Consider the following 23,035-nt stretch of genomic DNA (forward strand, 5'->3'; position numbering starts at 1 on the left):
TGCAGCAGCAAGCAAGGATCGGCTTATGACGGCATGCTCGTTCTTGCGCGTAGGCCCCGCCGAACCCGACCTGCCGGCTTGACCCGAGCTGACGAGCGGCCCGGGGTCCCCGCGCGGCCAATCAACGGACATACTAATTCAAGTTGTGTATGTATGGACATGTAATCCGTACATACACTAATAATAAGGCGGGGATGAGTAGTGTACACTTCGTATGAGAGCAGTGGAATCAGTTGACGCCCGAGTCACAGTGCTCATAATCATTGCTCGGTAAGCCGGGAACTTTGAGAGTCCCCACGTTGCATGCGTGCCGGTCCGCCCGCCCTTATCCCACCATGCCTTTGTCCCCCGTCCCCCTCCGTTGCTCTCCGACAATGGACTCTAGCCGCCCAGCCAGGGCCCGATGCTTCTTGACCACCTCTACCCATTCGTCCTCGGCCTCGGGCCCGACATCTAGCGTAGCGAGGAACAGCCCAAAATCTCCTCCCAACCGTCCCAGGCTCCCTGCGCAGTATAGCACCTGCGTGAGCAGACTATCCCTGGCCGCCTGATCCTTCACGGTAGGCAAATATGATCGCAGCGTCTCCAGGAGCATGTCCACCAAATACAGGGGGAACGTCGCCAACGCCGAGGGCATCGGTTCCAGCGGGTCACTCCCGCCTCCCTCCTGCTGCTGCTGCTGTTGCTGCTGTGGCGGCGGCGGTGGTGGTCCTGCCAGGGGCCCATCGCTGGTGACGGCCGTCGTGGCGGGGAAGATGCTCCGGAACATGGAGACGATGGCGAAGCTCTGCTCGCGGAAAATCTCGAGGTAGCGCTTCAGGTACCGCTCCGTCTGCTGGCCGCCCGACCAGGCGTTGCCGCTGCCGATTGCCCGCTGGCGCGCCTTCTCTTGGTCGGCCAGCTCGCGGAGCGGTTCGAGCGCCTCGAGCATGTTCATGAGCGTTGCCAGGCGGCAGACGAGGAAGAGCGCGCCGAGGACGCGTTCTTGGGATTCACGAGCTCGTGCAGTGCTGGAGCTGCCGGAAGCGGCGGCGGCGGCGGGCGGACTGGTTGCTACCGCCGATGCTGCCTCGAGGTCTGGCAGGACTCGTCGCAGCCAGCTGATGGTTCGTAGAGAGGCCGCTAGCTTGAGGCCAGGGGCTTTCAGGGAGAGAATGAGGTTGGCTGCCATGGTGCGCATCGCCTCGTCGGCTTGGCTGGATATCGATTCGACGAGAGGCGACTTGGGGTAGATGGAGTGCAGCCGGCGAATATGCCCGTTCAGGTCCAGAGCAGACGAGTAATTGACGGGCGCGGTAGAGATGGCTGAAGAGAGCAAGGTCGGCAGCTCCAGCACGTCGACCAGGCGCTCGACGTTGCGTGAGAGGAGCAGAGCCTTCTTGCGCCGTGCCAGCACGTCGCTCTCGCTGCTCTTGCTGTAGGTGGTTGAGAAGCGGACGGCTTCGTTGTCTAGCCTCGGAATAGCGTTGCGCAGCTCGGCAGTGCTCGCGGCGAGCGCGGGCAGTGTGCTGCGCAGTGTTGCATGGTGAGATGCAGACTCGATGATCTGCTTGTGTGACTTCTTGGACAGCGCTTGCAATGAGAGAAGAAGCCCGTGAGACGATTGCGCGAGTGCCTGCGGTTCAGATGACGAGAGGGATGACAGCGGTTGCGAGGCCAGAGTCTTGAGATACTCCAGTGCGCTCGGGTCTGGCGGGGCCCGGGCGGAAGGAGTTGACGACGACGACGACGACGACGACGTGTCTGGAGTCAAGAGCAACTCGTAAAGTATATCCGCCATATTGGCTATGTCGAAGCCTCAACGCGCAGCGTCGATGCTAATGATTTCGGGAGACGATCCAAAACGGCCAGTTCCAGGTTGTGCCTGGAACAGCCGAGTGCGGTGCTGAAAAGGAAAAATATCTTGGTAATTTAGCTGCTATTTTGCTTGCTATTCAGGACAGCGCTCGATAGCGCTCCTTCCTGAAAGTTGTGTTGGTCTTGCTGCGTACGGATTACTCTTAACAGGTAGGTACCGTAATGGTGTCGCGTACCTTACGGAATTAACTATCCGTATGTGCACAGGTCCGAACACTAACCTATACGGAGTAGTTGGTATTAGGTATATACATGTATGCAGTTAAACATGCTGCTAGCTGCAAGCAATGCCCCGTTTCAGGCATCATGTTCTCACTCCGCTCATGCTCAACACTCCATCAATTCGAATAATAAACAAGCTGTTTAACGAAAAACGTCTGGTTCCTGCCCTGCTGCTTTCCCCAAGATCACTTTTATTCAACGCACAGCCAGACAACCAAAGCCTTCAGAGCCGGATTGAACTTTGATTCTTTGACTTCAAATCCGAGATAATAACGGACTACATTCACGATGTGCACTGCATGCTCACCGTTTCTTGCTAGTATCCCTCGCGTGTCGGACATTTCCCCTGCGCCTTTCTATTCCTCTCCCGTTGTTTGTATGAGGTTGGAACCCCGCGAAGTCGACTTCCCTAGCCACTCTTCAGACTACCATTGAGCCTGACTGTACCGAGTTTGTTCCTCCTTCTGTTTCTGGTCCGCGTCATTCCATGATGCTTAAATGGATACCGATGGCAAGGCCGATAAACCAAACAAACCCAGCACCACTCCTGCCAGGTCTCCGAACGAATTCATGAGGATGGCAAGCATCCAGAGCCACAGTCCTTGCACTCTGGGTTTCTTCTCGATCTGTTCTCTTTCCTTCTCGTTCCACTTCTCCTGGCAATTAGATTCAGAGACGGCCGGGCTGCTATTTTCTCTCCCATCCTGACTGGCCACCGCTGTGTCAACCAGCGTCACCGAGCTCAGAGATTCCGCGCCATCCTCCGCATCGGTTTCGGGAGCCCCAACTGGCGCCGGGGACGGAGGGCGGAGCCGATGAGAAGGGCGCTGGGCGAAGCCGGCGTGCGCCCTTCTCAGCTCCTCTAGCATCGGCTCAATGCCTGGTGCCTCGCTAGCAGCAGCGTCCGTGAGCGGTCGAGATTCCGGCCACGACTCTGAGCTCGAGCGGTCTGCTTGCCCCATTCGCGAGTTGCTTGGTCGTGTCTGAACTTGTCCGGTCAGGGGAACCGGGCTCGCGATGGCAGGGCGATAGGTCGCACCCAATGCGCTGGGGATCTCGACCGGAACTCTGGACATGTTTGCATATTCCATCGCTTCGTGCAGGTCCTGCGCAATCCTGTCCAGCCGACGGGGACACGAGTATCCCTCTGCCCACTCGATCTTGGTCACTATCTCCTCGTCCTTGCCACCCCTCTCCCCAAACTTCAGCCGGCTCTTGAGCTGATCCGAACGCTTGGCAAGTTTACCGCTAACTTGGACCGTCATGTAGAACCTCGTCGCGTTGTGCTCGAGAGCAAAGGCTGTGTGGAACATGTTTCTGTGCGTCGGCTGCCACTCGAGCGAGTTCTCCTTTAGCTCCCAGCGCAGGCGGTTGTACCAGAAGCTGTCCTTGGTCGACGAGATGTAGCCAGAGAAATCCCACCTCGTCCTCGTCTGCACGATCCTCTCCTTGTTGAGCCCCACGCCGCCCGCACCATACCCCAGGACCTGCACCTCGGGCGTGCGGTTCTTGACCCTCTTGGTCTGTACCAACACCTCTGGACCTCGGATGCATTTGGGACCGTAGTGGTCCGTGAATTTGACCGGACAAGCAGAGCGGGACTGGATCCGGGCCTCCTCGCCGTCGTCTTCGGTGAGCGTCACTACGACAGTGGCTGCTTCGAGCCGGCAGTCGGTGGGTTGGCTGAAGTCCAGGTCCAGGTAGATGATGCCGGCCGGGTTTTTGGGCTCGCCGATGACACCCCATTGGGACTTGGTGAACAAAAACCGGCAGTCGACCTCGACCTTGCCAATGCTCCCACGCCCAGCTCGCATATGGGTCGAGGCTATGTTGTCAAACCGCTTGTAGTCACATCGCCCATACTTGCTTCGCACTTTGGACAACAAAACAGGCCCGGTCGGCTGTCCTTCCATTGCCGTCTGCAACTGTACTAACGCTTTTGCACCTTCAAGGGCGAGCTCGAGCTCGATGTGTGCGCGATCACTCTTGGGTCGGTCAGCTCAGGCAGCCCGGCCCGGCCCAGCTCAGATATCGTGCCACAGATGGGGCGGGGGAATCGATTCCGGCCACGAGATCGATTTGTTGAGCAAGGGAGGCTGAGAATACCCCGCTGGATGCTGCACGTTGTGGTCGCACCAGCACTGCCCCCCATTGGCGGTTGGCGACTGCCAACCGCCTCCTCCTGCGGACTTGATTCGCCGGCGTGGCCGTGGCTGCATGAGATTCGGCGGAACTCGACAGAAGAGCGCCTCGGCGAGACTCTCGCAATGGGGCCTCCGATGGGAGCAGCGCCACGCGCGTACAGCCAGCCCATCTCCAGTTCTCGGCGGTATGTGGCTGTTTGAGCAAGGCAGTCCGCTCGTATGGCGGTCCTCTCAAACCACAAAGACTCAATTGACCACGGATATGCTGCAGCGTGTCGGCCGCCGTCTCGCGTAGTGGAGATAACTACGATCCGTCTAGTCCGTCTTATCGGGAGGGAGACGAGGTCGAGATCCATCGTTATCGCCCACATTGGCCGGAGACGTCAATCAACAACACAACGGCATCGAGTTCAGCGAGCCTTGGGACGGCTTAGACAAATCTCTCAAATCTGTTCGACCCGATGGCCTCTATTTGGACAAGTGACAGACCGAGGGGCCAGGACGCTCCGGAGCCCATCGACCGGCAGACGGATTCACTGCCGCATGGTCATTTGCGAAACAGCCGCTCTGCTTTGATGGACTCTCTGGGAACTCCGGGACACCGACCGCGGCCGAATTTCTGGGACCAGCTCGAGGATTTCACGTCGGGCTCGGGCGAACATGACGCAGAGAGGTCGCTCGTCTCGACACGAAGGCCATGGGCTCCAAACACAGAGCAACAACGCCATCCCAATCCCGGCGGACTCAATGGCCAAGAACCACAAGCCACCAGCCCTGAGGTCGCTGCAGAATCTAATAATGATCCTGTTCGTCGTCTTTCTGAGCATTTGGGCAATTCTCACTCTGAACATAGCCCCGCGGCGGCAGCACAGAGGCGTAGCTTTCGGGTCCGGCCGCTGAGCGGAGACCGTCCAAGAGGGTTGAAAGGGGAGGAGCGTGGGGGAAATGGTCTAACGGACCCAGAGGTGCCCAACCAAATGCCCGATGCTGCTACTACTACCACCCGGGTTGATCTTGTTTACGATCCCTCGCAGGCGAGCAGGGACATGTCGGTCCGTCTCGTGTTGGATGTTGAGGAAGACTGGGAGCACGAGCTTGAGGAGTTTTGCCGTCTGAAAAGGCTCGGTCTGATCAAAGAGGCGAAGGAGCACTTTTGGTCCAGACTCGGGCATGTCAGCACCATACCCTACATCCGGGTGCAGTATGCCGAGATGCTCCAGTCTTGCGGTGACTTCAAGAGTCTTCAGTGTCTTGACTTTCTTCCCGAGTTTCCTCCCGATCCGTGGGAAGAAACGACGGAGGACCGCAACCGGGGAAAACTAGTCGCCAACCATACCCTGTTGGATTTCCTGTCCCAACGGCCGATTTCCGATTACGTTACTGCTGCATGGTCGTTTGTCCGCCAGACGCTGAAAGCTCTCGCCAGTGAGTTGGTAGTTGGTTCGACAGAGGTGTGTTATGAAGAATTCGCGTGTTTCCCGTCCCGGCCTCGACCTAACTTGTCCCCCGTTCACCCCAGATCCAAATGATTGTACTGTGCCTCCGCGTCTTGGGCTACTTGAAGACTTGCACGAGCAAGGCCATCACGGGACCAGTTCGCGTCTACGCGAAGCATTTGTTCGACTGGCGTCGGCTGTATAACGACCTCGTCGGCGAGAGCTGCGTTTGGGATTTCAAGGACCTCTTCCTCGCTTGCGTGTCGGTCTTTGGCTGGCCCGAGACGATAGAGCAGTTCTTCGGCACCACCCACACCCCCCTAGCGCTGGATACTATCATCAAGGACTGGAACGGTGAACCTCTTGACGAAGCATCTATGATGGGCCTTCTCGACCTGTTCACTTCACCGGTTCTCCAGAGTCACATCGGACGGAAGGCGCGGAAGACGCTGCTAATGCATCACGCAAAGGCGCTGGCGGATTCTGTAGAACAAAACAAGCCGGAACTGATGAAGACCAGGCCCTTCATCCAATGGCTGCTGGCCAAAACCGCGCACGAATTGGAAGCGCCCCCGGAACGGCCGGACGGCGTGCGTATGGAACACTTTGGCGGACTGAAACTGGACCAAGGGGCCGGTATCCATCTACCGATATACGTCCCCACCAGGCACAGCAGAAAGCCCGACTGGGACATGTTCTTCTTTCGATCTACACCCGCTCAGCGACGCGTTGTCGAGCTCGCCGTTAGAACGGCGGAGCAGATCGGAGACTACGCCCTGCAAGCCGAGGCCATGAAGCTGCTCATCCTCCAGTCTCAGGACCCCTGGCGCTTGATGAGTGCTCTGGCAAGCCTGCAACTGGAGACGCAAGGCGATAAGGAAGGCTATCTCTCGACATGTTTGTCGATGTATCTGGTGGCCACAGACCTGACCGCGGAAGCGAACCTCTTGAGAGACCTCGAACGGCCCTGCCAGGGGGGAAACATGCTCTTGTTTGAGCAGTGCGAGAATGCATCTCTGACCTGGGCTTGGGTTATGATCCGGATCCTGCTCGCGTCGTCGATCAACGGGGATGCGGGTTCGGACACCACGACCGACAGCAGCGAAGAGCCCTCGCCGTTCCTGGCTCGCCGGCTTCACCTGGACGGAACTAGACTGGCCCCTTACATCGCCGAGTTCGGCCGCGCCGAGCTCGGGATCGACATTTCGCCGCCGATGGAACCGCTCTCTGTAGACGATCGGATCGAGGAACCCGATTACTCAGACGACCAGCGGATCGCGGCGCTCCGTCGCCGTTTCGCCCGCGGAGCCTCTGAAGCGCGGGAAGCGTCTCCTCGAGCCAATCCCTGGCCGTACTACACCGGTCAAGAGTCGGATCCGTTGGCACATGGCATCTCGCCGTCTGTCCGAGTCAACGGCTGGCCGAGCACGTGGTACGAAGACGCACAGCACTAGGACAGGGGGGATGGTGACGATTCTAACTGCTGCGGTCATCAATATGATTGTCGTTTCGAAGCCTAGGCGTCGTGCAGCGCAGGTCAATATCGATACTGAATTGGTGGGGAGAGGGGCGTAGGGGCTGAGGGGATGAGTGGGTAGAGAGAGCTTCGACCACTGAAGGTGCGGGCAACGGGGGATTAAACGAGACTCGAAAGATGCTGAGCGATATGAGACTGAATCTTTGGAGGAGGGAGGCGCAAGAGCGGGAATAGCAGCTGGTGCATCTGCCACGGACAGCCAGGGAGGCTGCGGGAGTGGGCATGAGAACATTATCGGGCACTGGAGAGACAGGAACCGGAATCGAAACGGCAATCCCAGGAACAAGACGTTCAACGATGATGACCAGACAATTGTGGCGTCGAATCCGGCGCCAACGACTGAGGGACACAGGGGCGTGTCAAGATGCTAACTAAGAACACCAATCCGACTCAACGCGGGAAGGTTCAACAAGAAAACCAGAAAGGCGATGACCGAACCGAAGATTCATTCGCCTAGCAGATGCTCAAAAGAAGCGGGCTAGAATCTCAGCACCGAGTCGCTTCAGGAAAGAAACTTGCCGCGAGGGGCGTGATATTCTTCCTGGTTAATTTTTGTTCTCGTAGTAGCATTGTATTGCATGCTACGATTGTCTTCGGTAACACTCCTCAGGCGAGTTTATACTCTTCATGTCGCGTACTATACGTAGGAAGTACGGATAAAGTGTACGGATTAATCCGTACACGATAAATAAAAGCATTGCCTAGCCTGGCAATGTTTCTCGATGTCGACCTCCATAAATGGAACCCGGGAGGCAACGTTGTCGGCAAGTGGAGTCGAGGCGCGGTCTTGTTGGGAATTGATCACGCCTGAAGTTGCATGTGACAGCGTTCAGCTCATACCTAGTTATCTTGGCCCATGCATGCAACGCGACAAGTGGGCCGGAAGCGCTGGCGGCCGCTGGCTGACCCCCGGGACCGGGTCCTGGGCCCGCGAGCTCTCAGTGGGTGGGCCAGCGGCTGGCCCACCTGATAGGGCGGCCTCGGCAGGCGCCCAGAGCTCTCCGTTCCCAACAAAAATCCGCGTCCTCCACCAAAGAAACCTTGGATGGAAGCCTCCGCCCTGCAGTCTGCGTCCCTGCGTGCGCATGGGCGCACGAATGACGAGGCCGCACATGGCGCAGTGACCGACCCGGAAGCACCAGGACCAGCGGTTCTTTGTGTGCTTTGTGTTTTTTGACGGCGTCAGCTGCCCTGGGGGAATCGCGGAGCGCTGTGCCTCGCGGCTCTCTGGACTTTTCACATCCATCTGCTGCCGCAGCCGGGGTGCTGGTGTGCCTGGGCCCAGTGACCCGCCGCATCATCACATCAGGCTTGATCGGTTTGTCCCTGACCCGCCGCCTCGTTCATCAAAACAATTTCGTCGATTTACAAGAGACACCGCCCGGGTCTCACTGCCCACTGCCCTCTCTCGCCAGCTTAGGTCAACACACTCCCGGCACCAAGATGCGCGACCCCTTCCCGATTTTGCCGATTCCGGCTTTGAGCAGGGCCGTCGAGCCCCTGGCCGAACGCTTGAGCATGCCGACGCTCCCGATCCACATCCACGAGGTCGTCGGCGCCGCCCTGTTCTACACCCTGATCCAGGTTGTCGTCTCGCCCGTGCTGTCCGCCCGACTCTTCCCAAAGTACTACCCGGTCCACAACCGCACCAAGAAGGCCAACTGGGACACCCACGTCGTCTCGCTCGTCCAGAGCTTGCTGATCAACGGCCTGGCGCTGTGGGTTATGTTCGCCGACGAGGAGCGCAAGAACATGGACTTTGAGCAACGCATCTGGGGGTACACGGGCGCTTGCGGCTTGACCCAGGCCCTGGCGGCCGGCTATTTCGTCTGGGACTTGGGCATCACGCTCCTGAATCTGGACATCTTTGGGCTCGGCCTGCTGGCCCACGCCATCAGCGCCCTGACCGTGTACATATTCGGCTTCGTAAGCCTTTCTTGAAAACCGGTCGGCTTCACCAATCACGCTAACAAGCCGGTTTTCTTCCCAGCGCCCTTACCTGAACTACTACTCCCCCATTTTCATCCTCTACGAGCTCTCGACCCCCTTCCTCAACATCCACTGGTTCTTTGACAAGCTCAATATGACGGGCTCCAAGCCTCAGCTCTACAACGGCATCGCCCTGCTCACCACCTTCTTCCTCTGCCGCCTGGTCTGGGGTACGTATCAGTCCGCCGTCGTCTACGTCGACATGTGGTACTCTCTCACCCGCGTGCCTTCGCCGGAATATATCGCCGCCGCATTCGCCGACCCGCTGACGGCCTCCGACCCGGACGCGAACCCCATGTTCTTTTCCCCCGACCCCCAGCCCGTGCCTGTCTGGCTGACCGCCCTCTACCTGGCCAGCAACCTCGTGCTGAATGCTCTGAACTGGTACTGGTTCGTCAAGATGATAGCCGCCGTGCGCAAGCGCTTTGAGCCGCCCAAGCCCGGCAAGAAGGAGCCGCTGCCGGCCGAGCCGGTACCCGCGTCGGCTAAGGCGTCAGCCGTAGATCGCAAGGACAGCGTGACCGCGCGGCACCGCCGGACACCCTCGATTGCCATTGAGGACGTCGTTCCGGATACCGAGGAGCTTAGGGAGGGTACGATTCAGTGAGCCGTCCCCGCGGAGCATAAGTGTGAGGTGTAAGCTGCCGCTGTCATAGACGTGATCTTCGGATCACGAAAGAGAATCTGGGGGACCGGGGGAAGAGGGTCACACGAGATGGGTGTAAATCAACACCAGAGCATGGCACGGCCATGATTGAACCGGATTTGACCGGATCGGATCGGTTCCGTGGGACGTCAACTCCCTCTTTGCTCTCCCAAGCGGAATTTTCGCGTGGAGCCTTGATCTTCTGTGTGTGGGGGGACGTCGTGAGGAGTCAGGTGTTTGCCGAGTTTATCAAGTATAGAACGTTTTCATATCAGGCCAAATCAACCTCCGCTTGGTCCGTGTCTGTCAGCTGAGGGAGAGAAAACAAACATGGGTAAGCGAGATGGGGGAGGGGAAAGGAGGAAATCTCAAGCTCCTACTAGTCAGAGTCGCGCCATCTCGTGATCATTGTATCCCCATGATAACCTGCCGCACCCCTATGAGACTCATACCAAGTAGCATGACACCTGACCTTCCCAACTAACGACTGCGGCGCTTGGGACGGAACGGTGTCCCATTATTGTACATACGCTCCGAGAAGTGGGGGTCGGGTATCTACCTACCTAACTACCTATCTACCTACCTACCTTATGCCTCGTTCCATTGTCTGCGACGAGATCTGGACCGGCGAGATGCGGGTCGCCAGGAGAGGGAACACCAAGATGGCTCTTGGGCGCAATGGGCATGTGTGTGTATCTGCGTGAGATAAGGAAGCAGCGAATCGGGAAAGCAATCCTCACAACGTGAGTCTCTCGATTTGTGTGCAATATGACTATATAATAAGTAGGTTAGGTGGCTTAGGTAGAGGGATAGGGCCGTTATGTATGTAGGCACGGAAACAGCAAGTGAGTTGCTGATGTCCGGCTAGTAGGTAGTAGTAGGTAGGTAAGTAAGTACTTAGGTAGGGAAGTAGGTAGGGAAGTAGGTAGGTAGGTAGGTAGGTAGGTAGGTAGGTAGGTAGGTAGGTAGTTAGTTAAAGTAGCTAGGCGAATGGTAGAAGAAGCCAAAGACCTTGTCTGCGTCTGAAAAAACAGAGGAAAACAAGACAAAAAACAGGAAACACAAGGCGAAGAAAAGAAAAGAGAGGAAAAAAAGGGGGACATGAACATGCCTGCTTCCCAGAAACAACAGACAACGCACCTCCACCTTGCGTTCTCTCTCCCTCTCTCTCTGTCTCTCTCTCTCTGTGTGTGTGTCCTTCCCACCCCTCCTCCCCTCACTCCCTCTTTTCTCCCCTCCACTCTCGACTCCAAGTCTCTCCCGGACTGGGTTGGGCCTCATCCCATTCTCTCTACCCAAGGTCGGTTCCTCCCGTCTCGCCCTTCGGCGCAAGCCTCCTCCTCTCCATGCTACCCAGTTTTCATCTTGGCTCGCATCCCCTACCGCTTTGTAGAGACGGCGATTGTGAAACCTCAGGCGACTTGCTACACCCCCCCCTTCTTCATTTGAGTCGATCTCCGAGTCGCCGCTGTGAGCGTGCAATGACGAGGTGATGCTGCGCTCTCCCCAAGATCCGCAGGGCTCTTCGGCGAATCCTGTTTTTGGTCCGGAGAAGCGATTGCCGCTGTTCTTGACTGATTGGCTGGCTCAGAGTTGAGAAGAAAAAAAATCCCTGCAAGAGGCGCATACCAAGTTGCTGCCAACTTGAGCACGTTGACCAGCCGATCAGAAACCAAACGGATTATCCGGCGCTACAAATATCGTTAGTCAATGGACCCGTAAAACTACCATGGATAACAGGATGGTCCACTTACTAGCAGCAGCCAGATTGGCTCTCCTCCCCGTCGGCTGCGGCGCCAACTTCTTCTGCCCTTCGTTGATGCCAAACTTAACCGGCGGTGGCGGACCCGTCTTCTGCGGCACGAGCGGCTGCGCAGGCGGCTGCAGCCCTCCAGCAGTCCCAAACCCGGTGGGCTGCGGCTGCATCGGTTGCTGCTGCTGCTGCTGCTGGGGTTGCATTCCCATTCCTACACCAACATTGTTCATGCCCATGCCCATTCCCATGCCCATTGCCGTGCGCTGCGGCTCAAGTGGCGGCGGCAACCCAGTCATTTGTGGCTGCAGCTGCTGTGGCTGCTGTTGCTGAGGGAAACCGGCGCCCATGAATCCCGTAGGTTGGACCTGCATGGGCATGGGCTGCGGCTGCATCCCGGCCAGCCCGGTAGGCTGTGGCTGCAGAACTCCCATGCCCGTAGGTTGCGGCATGAATGGGCCCTGCTGCATCGGGAAACCAGTCTGTTGCGGTTGCTGCTGCATGCCGGTCATCATGGAGATCTGTTGTTGTTGTTGCTGCTGCTGCTGCATGGCCTGGGCAAACTGCTGCTGCTGCCGGAGGTCGTTGAGGCTCTGGCCGGGTGGCGCGACCTGGCCTGCTGCCGAGGACGGATAGCCCGTCATCTGGGGCTGCAGAGGTGGCGGGGCAAACGCGCTGGGTTGGGCAGTCTGGGGCGCCGAGAGTGGACGTGCGGGAGGAGGCGGCATCAGGCCACCTTGGCCTTGGGTGTACTGCGGCGCCATCGGTCGTTGGCGGGCGAGGTTCTGTGGTAGCTGCTGGGCGAATTGCGCCGGTTGCTGACCGTTCACAGCGGGTGGCTGCATGCCCGCAAAGAAGCCCGGGGTGGCGCCAGTAGGCTGAGGGACCTGCGCGGGAGCTGGAGCCGAAGCCGGGGCCGTGGTCGTGGCGGGCGGCAGGCTCAGGGCGGGTGGAGGGGCCGAGGCTGGGGGCTGGACCTTCTCTGGGGTTAGAGGTTGGGTCAGCAGCGACAGCTCCTGCATCGAACCCGTGAGTTTGGCCGTGCTCGGGGCCGGAGCAGGAGCCGAGGTAGCAGCGGGCGCGGCAGTGGAGGCCGGGGGAGCGGATGTCTGCTGAGGGGCCGGATCCGGCGTCTTGGACGGCTTTACATCCCATGCGTCATCGTCAAACCCGCTGGCGGGTTTAGCAGCGCCGGGGGACGTCGACGTCGTGGCGGGAGACGTTGCCTTGGCTTCATCCTTCTTCTTGTCGAGAGATAAGGCCTTCGGGTCGATCGTGTCGTTGGTCTCGACCGGAGGAGCCGGCCGGCCTTTCCTGGTATTGTTGCGTAAGGCACCTCCAGGACCGGAGAACAGGCCGCCGCTCCCTTCGTCATCCCCCGCCGCCTTCTTCCCGCGACAATACTTGGCGTCGAGGTACCGCATCACCTTGATGATGTCACCCTCGCGGAACCCCAGATTCCGGAGCACGGAGACGTCAACGTCGGGCAAGACGCTCTCGTCCATCGACTCCCTGATGAAAGCTTGCGAGTACCGCTCGCAAAGCCCCGGCTGGACCTCGCAATTCAGGAAGAACTGGAACCAGTCGTAGTCTGGCTTCTTGGGCTCGATAGTCGCGCCGACCTTGGGAGGAGACCGACGCGAGCCCTCGCCTCCATTTGCCCGCTTTTTGAGATCGGACAGCGGCTTGTCTTCGTCGAGGGAGATACCGGTGATCCGCTCGACATACTCCAGGTCTTCAAGCGACATCTTGGAGATGGGCACGGCAATCCGGACCCCGTTGAGCTTGTGGAGGTTGAGCTTGCCATCCTTCACGCCCAGGAACTGGGCCTCGACGGTGAAAGACTTGGAGCGGTCTGTCCACGTGCGGATCTTGGTAGGATCGGGTTCTGCAGGGAAATCAGCAAGGCGTTCCTGAGCAACCAAACAACAAAAAAGAACAACCGGGTCAGACTTACTCGACCTGCCGTTGGACCGGGAGGAAGCCGAGGCCTCGGCGCGGCCGTCCTCGCGTCTGCTCCGCTGTTGCGCCTCGGTGTTACTCTTTCTGGCCGACAGACTACTACTCCGATCGGGCAAAGGCAATCCGGGGCCTACCTCAGATCTCGACCTTTCCCTCTCCTTTTGTTCTTCCCGCTGGCTAGCCTTGATGGCCTCCTTATACAGGCGCTCCTCCTCCAGCCGATTCTGCTCGACGGTCGACTTGCCCACGTTGATGCCCGTAGTGGTCGTCACGGTCGACGCCGGCGTGTCGAGGATCCCCGTGACCTCGATGTAGCTGCTCGGCACGACGCCCTCCCGCTGGTTCTTGACGCGACGCACCATCCACCACTCGTCGCTCTTGGTGTCGTCCAGGATGATGACCTCGTCCCCGATGGCGACGGTGACCTCGTCGTCGCCCTGCGCCATGAAGTCGTACAGGACCACGCCCTTCTTCTGCTGTATCCCCTTGGGCCCGGTGGCAGCCATGATCACCTCTCGCAGACCCTCGGCGCGAACGGCGCCGGCCATTTCGCCGAGCATAGCGACAATCTCCTCGGCAGTGTCCTTTGCGCCCGCGTGAAAGTCGATGCTCTTGCTCGGCTTGACCAGCTCTATGAATACGTGCTTCCCCTCGCGCGAATAGTGCGTCATGCGATCGGCGGTCCATTCCTGCGTCGGCCCGTCCTCGGCGTATTCGGGGGCGATCATGATTATGCCAGTCCGCAAGTTGAGGCCTAGGGTGGTCGGCATCTTCTTCTTCTTTCCCATGATAGACACCATCTCGTTAATGTTGTACATGTGAAAGTCACCTGGCGTCAGGGGCGCTGTCCGGGGGGTGCGCGGGGTGTCAAGGTCATTCCGGCTGCCGTGATCGTTGCGCCTACGTTGTTCCACCGGCGGGGACGGGCGTGGAGATTCCGCCGAGAGGTGAGAGTCGCCGCGCGGCCGTGCAGGAAGCGGCGGGGATTTCACGCTGTCGGATTCCTCATCGGCGTCCCTGTTACGGGGCTGAAGGTCGAGGGGAGCAGGGGGAGGGTGGGCTGCGTTCGCGCGAGCAGCCATCATACCAGCGATCATGGTGGCCGGGTTGGGGGCGGCGGACGTGGCATCCGAGCTCGGTTCTTCCGAGGGGGCTTGGTTCCTCGCCGGAAGGGGGGGGCTCTGCACATCATCGCTCGGCGTTCGCGCAGGAAGCGGAGGCGGGGCAGGGGCAGATGCTTCCGGCTCTTCCTCCTTGGTCTCTGGAGCCCCGATCTCGATGTAGTTGGCAGGGACGAAGCCATAGTCGTCGTCGTAACCCACTAGGACCCAGTCCGGATCTGACGTGTCAAAGACGACAAGTTCCGCATCCTCAGGAAACGACAGCTCCTCGTCGGTCTGTCTCGTATATTCGTAGAGGGCGCGGGCTTTCCCTTGGGGTTGGGCCTGATGGGCACAAAGAACCAGGCAATGTCAGCATGATGGCCTCCTTCCTTTTCCGAAACAAACAAAAAAAGAGCCAGGACGTGAACCCTCCGACATACCTCCTCGACGTAGTTGTTTGGAATCAGGCCGACCGGCTCCTCCTCGTCCTCGGCGGTTGCCTTCTTCTTGGCCTTCCACCAGTCATCCTCGGTGCTCTTTTCCAACACGTAGAGCAAATCTCCTTCGGCAATCTCCAGTTCGCCCTCGGCCTGTGGGGTGTAATCGTAGACGGCCTTGTACACGCCGACGAAACCCATGGCTGCGGCTCGTGATTTGGGATGAGAGATGGGCGCTTGTCAGACTGGTCGGGGTATTTGGGGGGGAAGGCGCTATTGTTGCTGAAGAGCGGCAGCAGAAGGAGGCATCGGAGTCACCGCGGCGGCTAGATAATGCTGCGAGACAGATGAAAGGCGGGAAGGGAGGGGGCGCGGCTACGGCGCGGAACGAGTATGCTGTCGTCGCGGGGTTCGGAGCAGGATGGAGGTAGTACGGAGTAGACGTTGCAGTGAACAAGTTTGGAGCGGATCGAGGTTGGGCCGGACCCAGGCGGGATGTGCTGGGGCCAGGGGGTGGATCTTTAGGGGGACTGTGCGCCAAAATGAGCGGCTAGCTCACTTTAAGGATTCGAGAACCTGAATGTCGTGTCTGAAGAATGCAGATCGGGTGACAGCCAAGAGGCTATGCAGGAGCAGCTCGCCTGCCTGGAACGCCCGGAATTGAGCGACTTTCAAAACTAAAACCAGTTTCTGTCCTGATCGTGGTGTTGCGTTCGCGAAGGGAAGTCGGCGGGCACAAGGTTGGGTCCTGGACTCTTTGGGTAACAATACATACTATGCAGAGTAGGAACCCGCTAGTGGGACTGTCTGCAGCATCGGTTTACTTGTACGGATGTCGCTACCAAAAGAACTGGCTCACCGCCAAATTTGACCGGCAGAATGAATCCGCTAAAAGCAACATAAAGTATAGTGGGGCAAAGCACTATAGCCACTAAAGCCTAGGCACTGTGGCCGATTGTTAGTGAAGATACCTTCTAAAACTTTAGCGACCTTGTATGGTCCGTGTACAAAGGCGGTGAGCCAGTTCTTTTGGTAGCGACATCCGTACTGTAGTTATGTACGGACGTACTGTAGCAGATTATACATACATACATGGTATCTTACCGGCTTACAGTACTCCGTACCGGGGTGCCAAAACGGACCACTCGGGCCAGCTCCCGGTTGTCTCGAAGCAACACCTGCCTGAAGAAAGATATCATGACTGCAATTGTGCGTCCTAGCACGTGGTTCTTCACTGCGTTCATGCCTTCAGGCCTATTTCTGGTTTTGGGTTTTTTTTTCAACTGTTAGATTCAAGCTGTGCAGTTACGTTACTACTAGGGAGCGTGCGAGAAAACAATCCTGTCTCACTGCTGAGCTGCCGTAGAAGTGCCCAACAAAGCACCTTACTCGTAGTGTAGGTTGGCGCGAATACGGATTTACATCAAACAGTCTTCGTAACGGATATTTGTGGGTCCCACGTTTCGAAGATAAACATGGCGGAACGACATGCCTTACGTCACGGGTATCGTTTCTGTGATAGATTAACCCCAATAAGCATGCCTCTGTACACTACACTACTATAGAAGTTAAGCATGTCTGCCCCGAGTTCGTTAAAGAGGGCCGCCATAAGACCACGGAACGTCCGGGTCTATTTACGTCAGCAGCCTTGAACCGTTGCACGATCAATAAGGGAAGGTTCACAACTCAGGTGAGAAGTAAAAAGATCTGTCCCTCCAACCTCTTCCCGCCCCTCTTTTCCCCCTAGTCCCTTCCCCCATTAGCTCCTTTCTCCCCGTCGCCTCGTACCACATCACTTTCATGTCCCGACTCCCGCCTCGTGCTCCCCTTCTTCTGGCTCCGCGAAACCATTCCCGGAAAGTACCTGGGCTCGTGGCCCGATAGGGAATGCAGTGTCGGGTCAGCAACAGCAGCGACGCCAGCGGCAGGCGTCCCTAGGCCCGACGATGGGGCCAGCGTTAAGGGGCTACCCGCCGCCGAGAGCTGCGTCTGGCTAAGCGACATGGGTATCCCCGTGAGCGCGGGGCTGCCGATGCCGCCGGCTTGGCCCTCGAGGGCATTCCTCGTTGTCAAAGGGGCCGTCTGTTGCTGCTGGCGCGGATCTGAGATAGGCCCGGCCGTGGAGGCGGTGGCGTGGGCTTGAGTGGTGGGAGCGGGTGAGCGGGGAGGCAGGCCCGTGCTAGTAATGGGGTCGCCGGCGACGGAGGGCGTTCCGCCAGGAGCGGACGTGTATCTCTCGAGTCTTAACAACCATGGCGGTCAGTTGATTATTGACCTTGGTGACTCAAAAACCAAAGAGCAGCAACACTTACAATCTACGCTCCTCCATGAGCGTCTGGTACCGGAACTCTTCCCTCCTATCCGGGACATTCGTCTTGACCTGGGTGTTGCCGCTGCGGCCGGGCAGGTGGAAGTTTGGACCTAGCCACTGCTGCTTGATCGAGAACTCGTAACCGCTCTGCTTGACCGAATTCTTGGCCAGCTCGCACATATCGACAGAGCTCAGCTTGTAGATCTGAGCGGCGACTGCATACTCCTCAATCAACGGCTCCTTGGTGAAGGCGAACTGCAGCGGGTCGTCCGTCGACAGCGACACGTTCAGCCCGCGCTTGAAGTACTGGATGAACGGGTTTCGCTCATACGCCAGGAACAGCGCGTTGTTGCTCAGGGGCGACATGGCGATGCCGATCTGTTCGAGGTAGAAAACGTACTGCAGCAGCGGCACCTTGCGCAGGAGCAGGCCGTGGCTGATGCTGTGGCAGCACAGCGCCGCCACGGCCAAGTGCTCGCTGTCCCCGGCCTCGCCGCAGTGCGGGCGGAGCACAAACGTGTTGAAACCCCGCTGTTTGCGGAAGTGGTTCAGAGACACCAAGTTGGCATATAGGTAATAGATCCAGTAGGTGTATGGCGGGTTCTGCTTCGAATCCCAGACCCTCGGCACCGGGAACTTCTTGAACAACCTGCGCTCAACCTTGCTCTCGTCATCGACGCTGTCAATGCCAATCACTCGCTGCAGGAAGATGTGGAGCTTGGGGTGGCTACTGGGATCCTTGGTGACCTCAAAGAGCGGCTGGAAGATGTTCTTGATGATCTGCTCAAACGTGTCCATCAAGCCACTCCCTTTGTAGACGTCGTACAGACGCGGGATCTGGATCAGCCAGCGGACGTTATGAGAGAAGATCTTGTTGTCGACAACCCAGGCCGCGAGCTTGTCCCACTCGTCAAGAGCCTTGCCGTAGATGGAGATGCGCCACTCGACCATCTGGTACTTGCTCGACTCGAGATCGGCGATGACCTCTTTTGTAATCTCGGCCAGATACCGACCCTTGATGAAGTTGTCCGTCTTGAGGAAGATGGTCCGCAGCCGCGACTCGCCGATCGGGTTGTACTTGAGGTTGAACTTGTCGAACCGATGGAACGAGTCCTTGTGGGCGTGCATGTCCAGCGTGTCGATGCTGAGATCGTAGGCCGTGAGGTTGATGCTCTCAAACACCTCGGCCAGCGTAAGGTGCTTGCCGTCCCGAAACAGGACGATCTCGTCCGGAAACTTCTTCATCTTGCTCTTGATGAAGCGAAGCAGATGCTTTTGGTTCATGCACGCGGAATGGTGAACGTGAGTATCGACTTTCCTGACGTTGTAAAAGTCACGGTGTGGCACCTTCTTGCTGTCGGCCGTTTCCTGATACTCGTTGAGGAGGATGTACAGGTTGAACTTGCCTTCCAGGTACTGCAGGCGACGGAACGCAAAGCTCTTGCTGGGGCCATCGGACGAGATGTTCAGGACGTCTTCCAAATCTAGATAGTACTCCTTGATGGTCGGCACCTTGACAAACGGCGTGTCTGCCTCTTCCGACTGCTGGTTCTCGTAGACCTGATACACTCCCATATCATCCATCCGGAAAGTCATCTCACAAGGTCCCGGCACGGGCAGCAAATCCTCCAAGTCGAAGTCCTCGCCGATGTCCTGACCCGGCTTGCGTTTCTTGGCTTTAGACTTGCGTGCTGCACCACCCCCTTGATCAGACGCCTGCTCGTCGGGACGCTGCTTATCAACGTTCAACACAAGACTGTTCTGCATGCTGTTACTGGCGCTGTTTCCCCCCCGGGCAGCCTTCTCCCGATCCTCAGTCCATGCCGGCTCTGGAGGAGGTGGGTAGATGTTCCAGCTCGGATCGTCCTTCGGATTATCGAAGGGTCCCTGGAGAGAGAGCCGGATGTACTTGTTCCGGAGATCCAGAATCTTCTTGATGTCCTTGAAGATGGTGCTCAGCTCAGCGTTGATCTGGGGGTCGGCATCCAGGTAGCTGCTGTTACCGAGACCTGGAACTCCGCCACCCAGGAGCATCTGCTGATGAAGGGCCGCATCTATTGGAGTCCCAGCGACCGGGCCGGCGCTGTTCAGTTGGGCATGGCTGCCGAGGCTGGCGGCGTTGGCTGCTCCAATGAACCCGGTTTCCTTCCTCAGAGAGTGATCGGGCACGGACTCCGGGGTGGGAGCAGAGCCGATGTCTGACAGTTTCAAGTTGCTGAAACTGCGTCCAAGGTTTGAAGAGAGGTCAGGAGACGGGGAGGCAAGCCCGCCGGCCGCGAGAAGCGGGCTGCCCTGAGGCGACATCTGCGAGAGTTGATTGAGCTGGGTACGGCTCTCAGCCTGGCTTCGCTGGTAGAACAACTTGGCGTCGGTCTGAGTCATTTGCCGCTCCGTAACCATGTCATAGAAGGCGGTTTTTGGAGGCATGTCTCGGGGAAGCATGCCGTCCTCCATCTCGAGTTGGTGCCGCCCGCGGCCGTCATCCCGACCCGAGCCGGCCTCGATGTGACCCTCGTCAGATCCGTGGGAATCATGCCCGTCTAGCTCGCCCTCGGACCCTGTGTCACCCTGGTCACGGATCCTGTACTCTTCATTGTCCGAGTCGAGTTCTGGCATTTGAGTAGCTGTGATCCTGGGCGACGTCGAGTTTGACGACGGATCATGCAAGTACGGGTGTTCTGGTTACAGCAAATTAACAACGTGTTCCCACGAGGGAGATACCGCGAGGGACGAGATGCTGTCGTGTCGCAATCCGTCGGGTGTCTCAGTATTTCAGCGTTTTTGGTTGGTTGGTTGTGTGTGGGCGGGAGGGACAAATGATGCAGTGAGTTGCTATCAGTGGTCGATTCGAACTCACCAGCCATGATTTGTTGAGGAAAAGGAAAGGACAATCAAGTGTCCCTAAAACGGCAACGTTGAGAAGGCTTGCGATAACAACCTTGATATTAACTGACACTCTTGGGAAAAGAATAGGTATTCCAGGTTAAAGTTGAACTAGTCTCTTTCTTCGTCGAAGTCAGAGTCATCATTTCGAAAAGACTATTCAAAGAGGGTCTCAAGGGTGGTTGGGCTTTCCTAAAGCAGTCCAATGCAACCTTGGCACAGTATACTAGCTACTGGCGTTAACTAATCCTGCATCATCGGCACCTTCCGCTGACAAGGTGCTAGTGGGCTGCACCGTCTGGCTGGCACAACAGCCCGGAGCTGGCCGCTAAATTCGTTGCCAAGCCCGCTAGGATGCGCTTAATTCAGCGCCCTTGCTGAACGAACAAAGCCCACCTGCAGTGACAGTCCGACCCTAACCGCGAACTGAGACGTTGTGCCCAGGAACCCCTGGTGAGAGGCTCATTCAGCCTTCCAATTTCATACTGTCAAGCCGGGCCGACCAATACCATACCCCTGGGAATGATAAACGAATCATTGAACCATCTATGAAGAGGCTTTCTCGTATTGTATGCTTCCATGAAATATGTACAGTAGAAAGCTACCCTGGCCAGACCCGTTCCATCATTTGGCCGCAGCTCTTCTCTGGGGCGGCTTGCGTTTCCCATCCAGAGAATACAAGCCTCCGGCAAAGAAGACGATGACAGCGCCGATGAGGGTTCCCGTCGCCAGTCGGTTCCCAAACAACCATATGCTCAACAGCAGGCTCACCAGCTTCCGGATATTGAGCACAATGGTGACGGTCAAGGCGGACGACGCCGCCGCCAGCAGGTTCACACCCCGGATGCACGCGTACTGTGTAAGGACGTTGAGCACAAGGTAAAACAGCTGACTCGGGATCTGGATCATCTCCAGGCCTTTCTGAATGGCTGGCGACAGATTGGGGTAATCCTCTGGGGGAGGAACGGGAAGCGCGAGCGGAGGACTGTTGGCAAGCTTCATGAACTGCTTCGTCAGGGACGACAAGAAGGGTAGAAATAGCGGCAGCGATAGAAGATGAGAGTAGAAGAGGTTTTCCTTCCACTGCGGCCCGTAGATGCGGTAGGTCTCTTCTGTGTAGAGGCCCATGATGGCCGAGAGAACCTGCGCAATGAAGAGTATGGCGAGGCCGATGCCGAAGCTTGTGCTACCGGTCGACTTGCTCGAAGATGAGCCCTGGTGCATGTCAGCCTCTTTTTCGTCGTTGCGATTGCAAAAAAAGCGGTTCCAAATACATACCTTGGTTTGCGCATCGGACCAGGCCGCAGTGATGACGCCCACGGTGAGCAGGAGCACTGCGGTGACCTGGACCCGCGAGTATTTCTTGCCGTACAGACTCCCTGCCAGCATGGTGGTAATGCTGCCTCCAGACCGCAATATGATATGCACCGGCACCGAAATGTCGTAGCTGAACGCGTGGTTATTGAGCACGTTGATGCTGAAGAACAGCACAATGTTGACGAGCCAGCGACGGATCGGGACCTTATTCGGCTTGAGAAAGAAAGGCGGGCGCTTGGGATCGAACTGCGACGGCAGCCCGATGACGGCGACAAAGAGGAACTGGACAAATGTCAAGAGGGTTCCTGTTGGCAGCGCCCTATCATTAGCCCGCTAATGCTCTTCTCTCCGGTCTCCCCCGGCGCAACAGAGGGGGTGCTTTCGCGTAGGTGCACGGCGCGCTTCTGAAGCCACACACGAGACAAGACGTACCGCTCGCCGGTTCGACCTTGATGATGGATTCGAGCGCGAAGACGTTGGAGCAGCAGCCGCCGAAGATCAGCGACAGCATGGCCCCGATGGCCAGCCATTGCGGGATGGTCTCGATGAACACGCGGCCAGCCAGAGCCATGGCGCGGCTGAAGACGGGTCGGTTGTCGTCGATGCCGTACATCTCGGCTTTCTCGAGCGACGGCGCCGCATTGATGACGCGGGGCGACGGTACTGGCATGACATGCGTCTTGTCGCCGCGATCTTTGCTGTTGGGCGGCGTCTGTTTGTGCAGCGCCGGGCGCCGACGTGCTGTCATGGCCAAGGGGGGCTGTGGCGCGGGGGCCTTCCGCTTCCGAGTCGCTACGGGCACATATAAAAATTGTCTAGGAACCAAAAGTACCTACTGCTGCGGGACGGGCAAAGGAGCGGTACCCAGTCTTGCCGCAGGCACGGAAAACAAGGACAAAGCTCGGTTTTCGGGCGCAACCGAGAGCCAAAAAGACGGCCAGATAGGAAGCGGTCGGTGCCCACGTTGTAGAATCGGACGAGCAGATCGTCTGGTCCTAGCGGGGCTGGGACGAGGCAAGAGATCTGCCCTTGCGTTGATATGTACCTTGCGTCGAGCTCTGGTGAGGAACCTAAGCACGGCGGGAAATCTCAGAAGAGCGAGTGGCCGCAGTGTAAGCTGAGTCTTGCACTGCCCGTCAGGCAACCAACCTCCCGAGTCAACGAGTTAAGTTTCGCGGCCGAGTTTCGACAGCGGTTGCACAAGCAAAAAACCAAAACGAGAAAAGAGCGGTAGTGCAAAAGATCGAACAGCGCGCCAATCAGTCCCTTATGTGGCGCTCATATTCACAGGCGCCCGTGCAGCATTTTTTCGCAGGCAGCTGGTCCCAAACGCACAGGGCTACGTTACCTTCCAGATTTCGAACCTGCCGTCGAGGCTTCCATGTGGCCACAAGAAAAGGACAGCTGGTGGAGATAGACGCGGTCCACTCTAGCATCC

General features: G+C 57.9%; 8 protein-coding genes across 8 annotated transcripts; 3 read left to right on the plus strand and 5 right to left on the minus strand.

The window, feature by feature from the left end:
• Positions 1-85: 85 nt before the first annotated feature.
• Positions 86-2,138, minus strand: MYCTH_2296935 (uncharacterized protein). The gene has a single exon (XM_003659594.1). The coding sequence runs from the start codon at positions 1,778-1,780 to the stop codon at positions 326-328; it is 1,455 nt and encodes a 484-aa protein (XP_003659642.1). The 5' UTR covers positions 1,781-2,138; the 3' UTR covers positions 86-325.
• Positions 2,139-2,448: 310 nt separating this feature from the next.
• MYCTH_2296936 (uncharacterized protein) lies at positions 2,449-4,227 on the minus strand. The gene has a single exon (XM_003659595.1). The coding sequence runs from the start codon at positions 3,990-3,992 to the stop codon at positions 2,574-2,576; it is 1,419 nt and encodes a 472-aa protein (XP_003659643.1). The 5' UTR covers positions 3,993-4,227; the 3' UTR covers positions 2,449-2,573.
• Positions 4,228-4,675: 448 nt separating this feature from the next.
• On the plus strand, positions 4,676-5,158 carry MYCTH_2296937 (uncharacterized protein). Its single transcript, XM_003659596.1, has one exon. It carries the CDS (start codon positions 4,884-4,886, stop codon positions 5,121-5,123), a length of 240 nt encoding a protein of 79 aa, XP_003659644.1. The 5' UTR covers positions 4,676-4,883; the 3' UTR covers positions 5,124-5,158.
• Positions 5,159-5,577: 419 nt separating this feature from the next.
• MYCTH_2296938 (uncharacterized protein) lies at positions 5,578-7,124 on the plus strand. Its single transcript, XM_003659597.1, has one exon. It carries the CDS (start codon positions 5,749-5,751, stop codon positions 7,111-7,113), a length of 1,365 nt encoding a protein of 454 aa, XP_003659645.1. The 5' UTR covers positions 5,578-5,748; the 3' UTR covers positions 7,114-7,124.
• Positions 7,125-8,506: 1,382 nt separating this feature from the next.
• On the plus strand, positions 8,507-10,362 carry MYCTH_2296939 (uncharacterized protein). Its single transcript, XM_003659598.1, has 2 exons — positions 8,507-9,122; positions 9,187-10,362. The coding sequence occupies exons 1-2, from the start codon at positions 8,640-8,642 to the stop codon at positions 9,790-9,792; spliced, it is 1,089 nt and encodes a 362-aa protein (XP_003659646.1). The 5' UTR covers positions 8,507-8,639; the 3' UTR covers positions 9,793-10,362.
• Positions 10,363-11,077: 715 nt separating this feature from the next.
• Positions 11,078-15,287, minus strand: MYCTH_106293 (uncharacterized protein; the record flags this gene model as incomplete). Its single annotated transcript, XM_003659599.1, has 4 exons — positions 11,078-11,522; positions 11,586-13,472; positions 13,542-14,991; positions 15,090-15,287. 4 exons carry the CDS (start codon positions 15,285-15,287, stop codon positions 11,497-11,499), a joined length of 3,561 nt encoding a protein of 1,186 aa, XP_003659647.1. The 3' UTR covers positions 11,078-11,496.
• Positions 15,288-16,740: 1,453 nt separating this feature from the next.
• MYCTH_2296944 (uncharacterized protein) lies at positions 16,741-20,458 on the minus strand. The gene is made up of 2 exons (XM_003659600.1): positions 17,399-20,458; positions 16,741-17,328 (listed from the first exon to the last, which is right to left on the minus strand). The coding sequence occupies exons 1-2, from the start codon at positions 20,011-20,013 to the stop codon at positions 16,830-16,832; spliced, it is 3,114 nt and encodes a 1,037-aa protein (XP_003659648.1). The 5' UTR covers positions 20,014-20,458; the 3' UTR covers positions 16,741-16,829.
• Positions 20,459-20,582: 124 nt separating this feature from the next.
• Positions 20,583-22,490, minus strand: MYCTH_2296946 (uncharacterized protein). Its single transcript, XM_003659601.1, has 3 exons — positions 22,030-22,490; positions 21,559-21,902; positions 20,583-21,495 (listed from the first exon to the last, which is right to left on the minus strand). The coding sequence occupies exons 1-3, from the start codon at positions 22,343-22,345 to the stop codon at positions 20,905-20,907; spliced, it is 1,251 nt and encodes a 416-aa protein (XP_003659649.1). The 5' UTR covers positions 22,346-22,490; the 3' UTR covers positions 20,583-20,904.
• Positions 22,491-23,035: the final 545 nt, after the last annotated feature.

Source organism: Thermothelomyces thermophilus, chromosome 1, assembly GCF_000226095.1.
Source record: "Thermothelomyces thermophilus ATCC 42464 chromosome 1, complete sequence".
NCBI classification, from domain to species: Eukaryota; Fungi; Ascomycota; class Sordariomycetes; order Sordariales; family Chaetomiaceae; genus Thermothelomyces; species Thermothelomyces thermophilus.

Excerpts from the sequence above, each read along its gene's own strand:
- MYCTH_2296935 (XM_003659594.1), bottom strand. The coding sequence starts at position 1,780 with ATGGCGGATATACTTTACGAGTTGCTCTTGACTCCAGACACGTCGTCG.
- MYCTH_2296939 (XM_003659598.1), top strand. The coding sequence starts at position 8,640 with ATGCGCGACCCCTTCCCGATTTTGCCGATTCCGGCTTTGAGCAGGGCC. Across the intron at positions 9,123-9,186 it reads CCGTGTACATATTCGGCTTC|CGCCCTTACCTGAACTACTA; the intron begins GTAAGCCTTTCT and ends TTTTCTTCCCAG.
- MYCTH_2296944 (XM_003659600.1), bottom strand. The coding sequence starts at position 20,013 with ATGCCAGAACTCGACTCGGACAATGAAGAGTACAGGATCCGTGACCAG. Across the intron at positions 17,329-17,398 it reads CTCATGGAGGAGCGTAGATT|ACTCGAGAGATACACGTCCG; the intron begins GTAAGTGTTGCT and ends ATGGTTGTTAAG.
- MYCTH_2296937 (XM_003659596.1), top strand. The coding sequence starts at position 4,884 with ATGACGCAGAGAGGTCGCTCGTCTCGACACGAAGGCCATGGGCTCCAA.
- MYCTH_2296938 (XM_003659597.1), top strand. The coding sequence starts at position 5,749 with ATGATTGTACTGTGCCTCCGCGTCTTGGGCTACTTGAAGACTTGCACG.
- MYCTH_2296936 (XM_003659595.1), bottom strand. The coding sequence starts at position 3,992 with ATGGAAGGACAGCCGACCGGGCCTGTTTTGTTGTCCAAAGTGCGAAGC.
- MYCTH_2296946 (XM_003659601.1), bottom strand. The coding sequence starts at position 22,345 with ATGACAGCACGTCGGCGCCCGGCGCTGCACAAACAGACGCCGCCCAAC. Across the intron at positions 21,903-22,029 it reads CAAGGTCGAACCGGCGAGCG|GAACCCTCTTGACATTTGTC; the intron begins GTACGTCTTGTC and ends CGCTGCCAACAG. Across the intron at positions 21,496-21,558 it reads GGTCCGATGCGCAAACCAAG|GGCTCATCTTCGAGCAAGTC; the intron begins GTATGTATTTGG and ends GACATGCACCAG.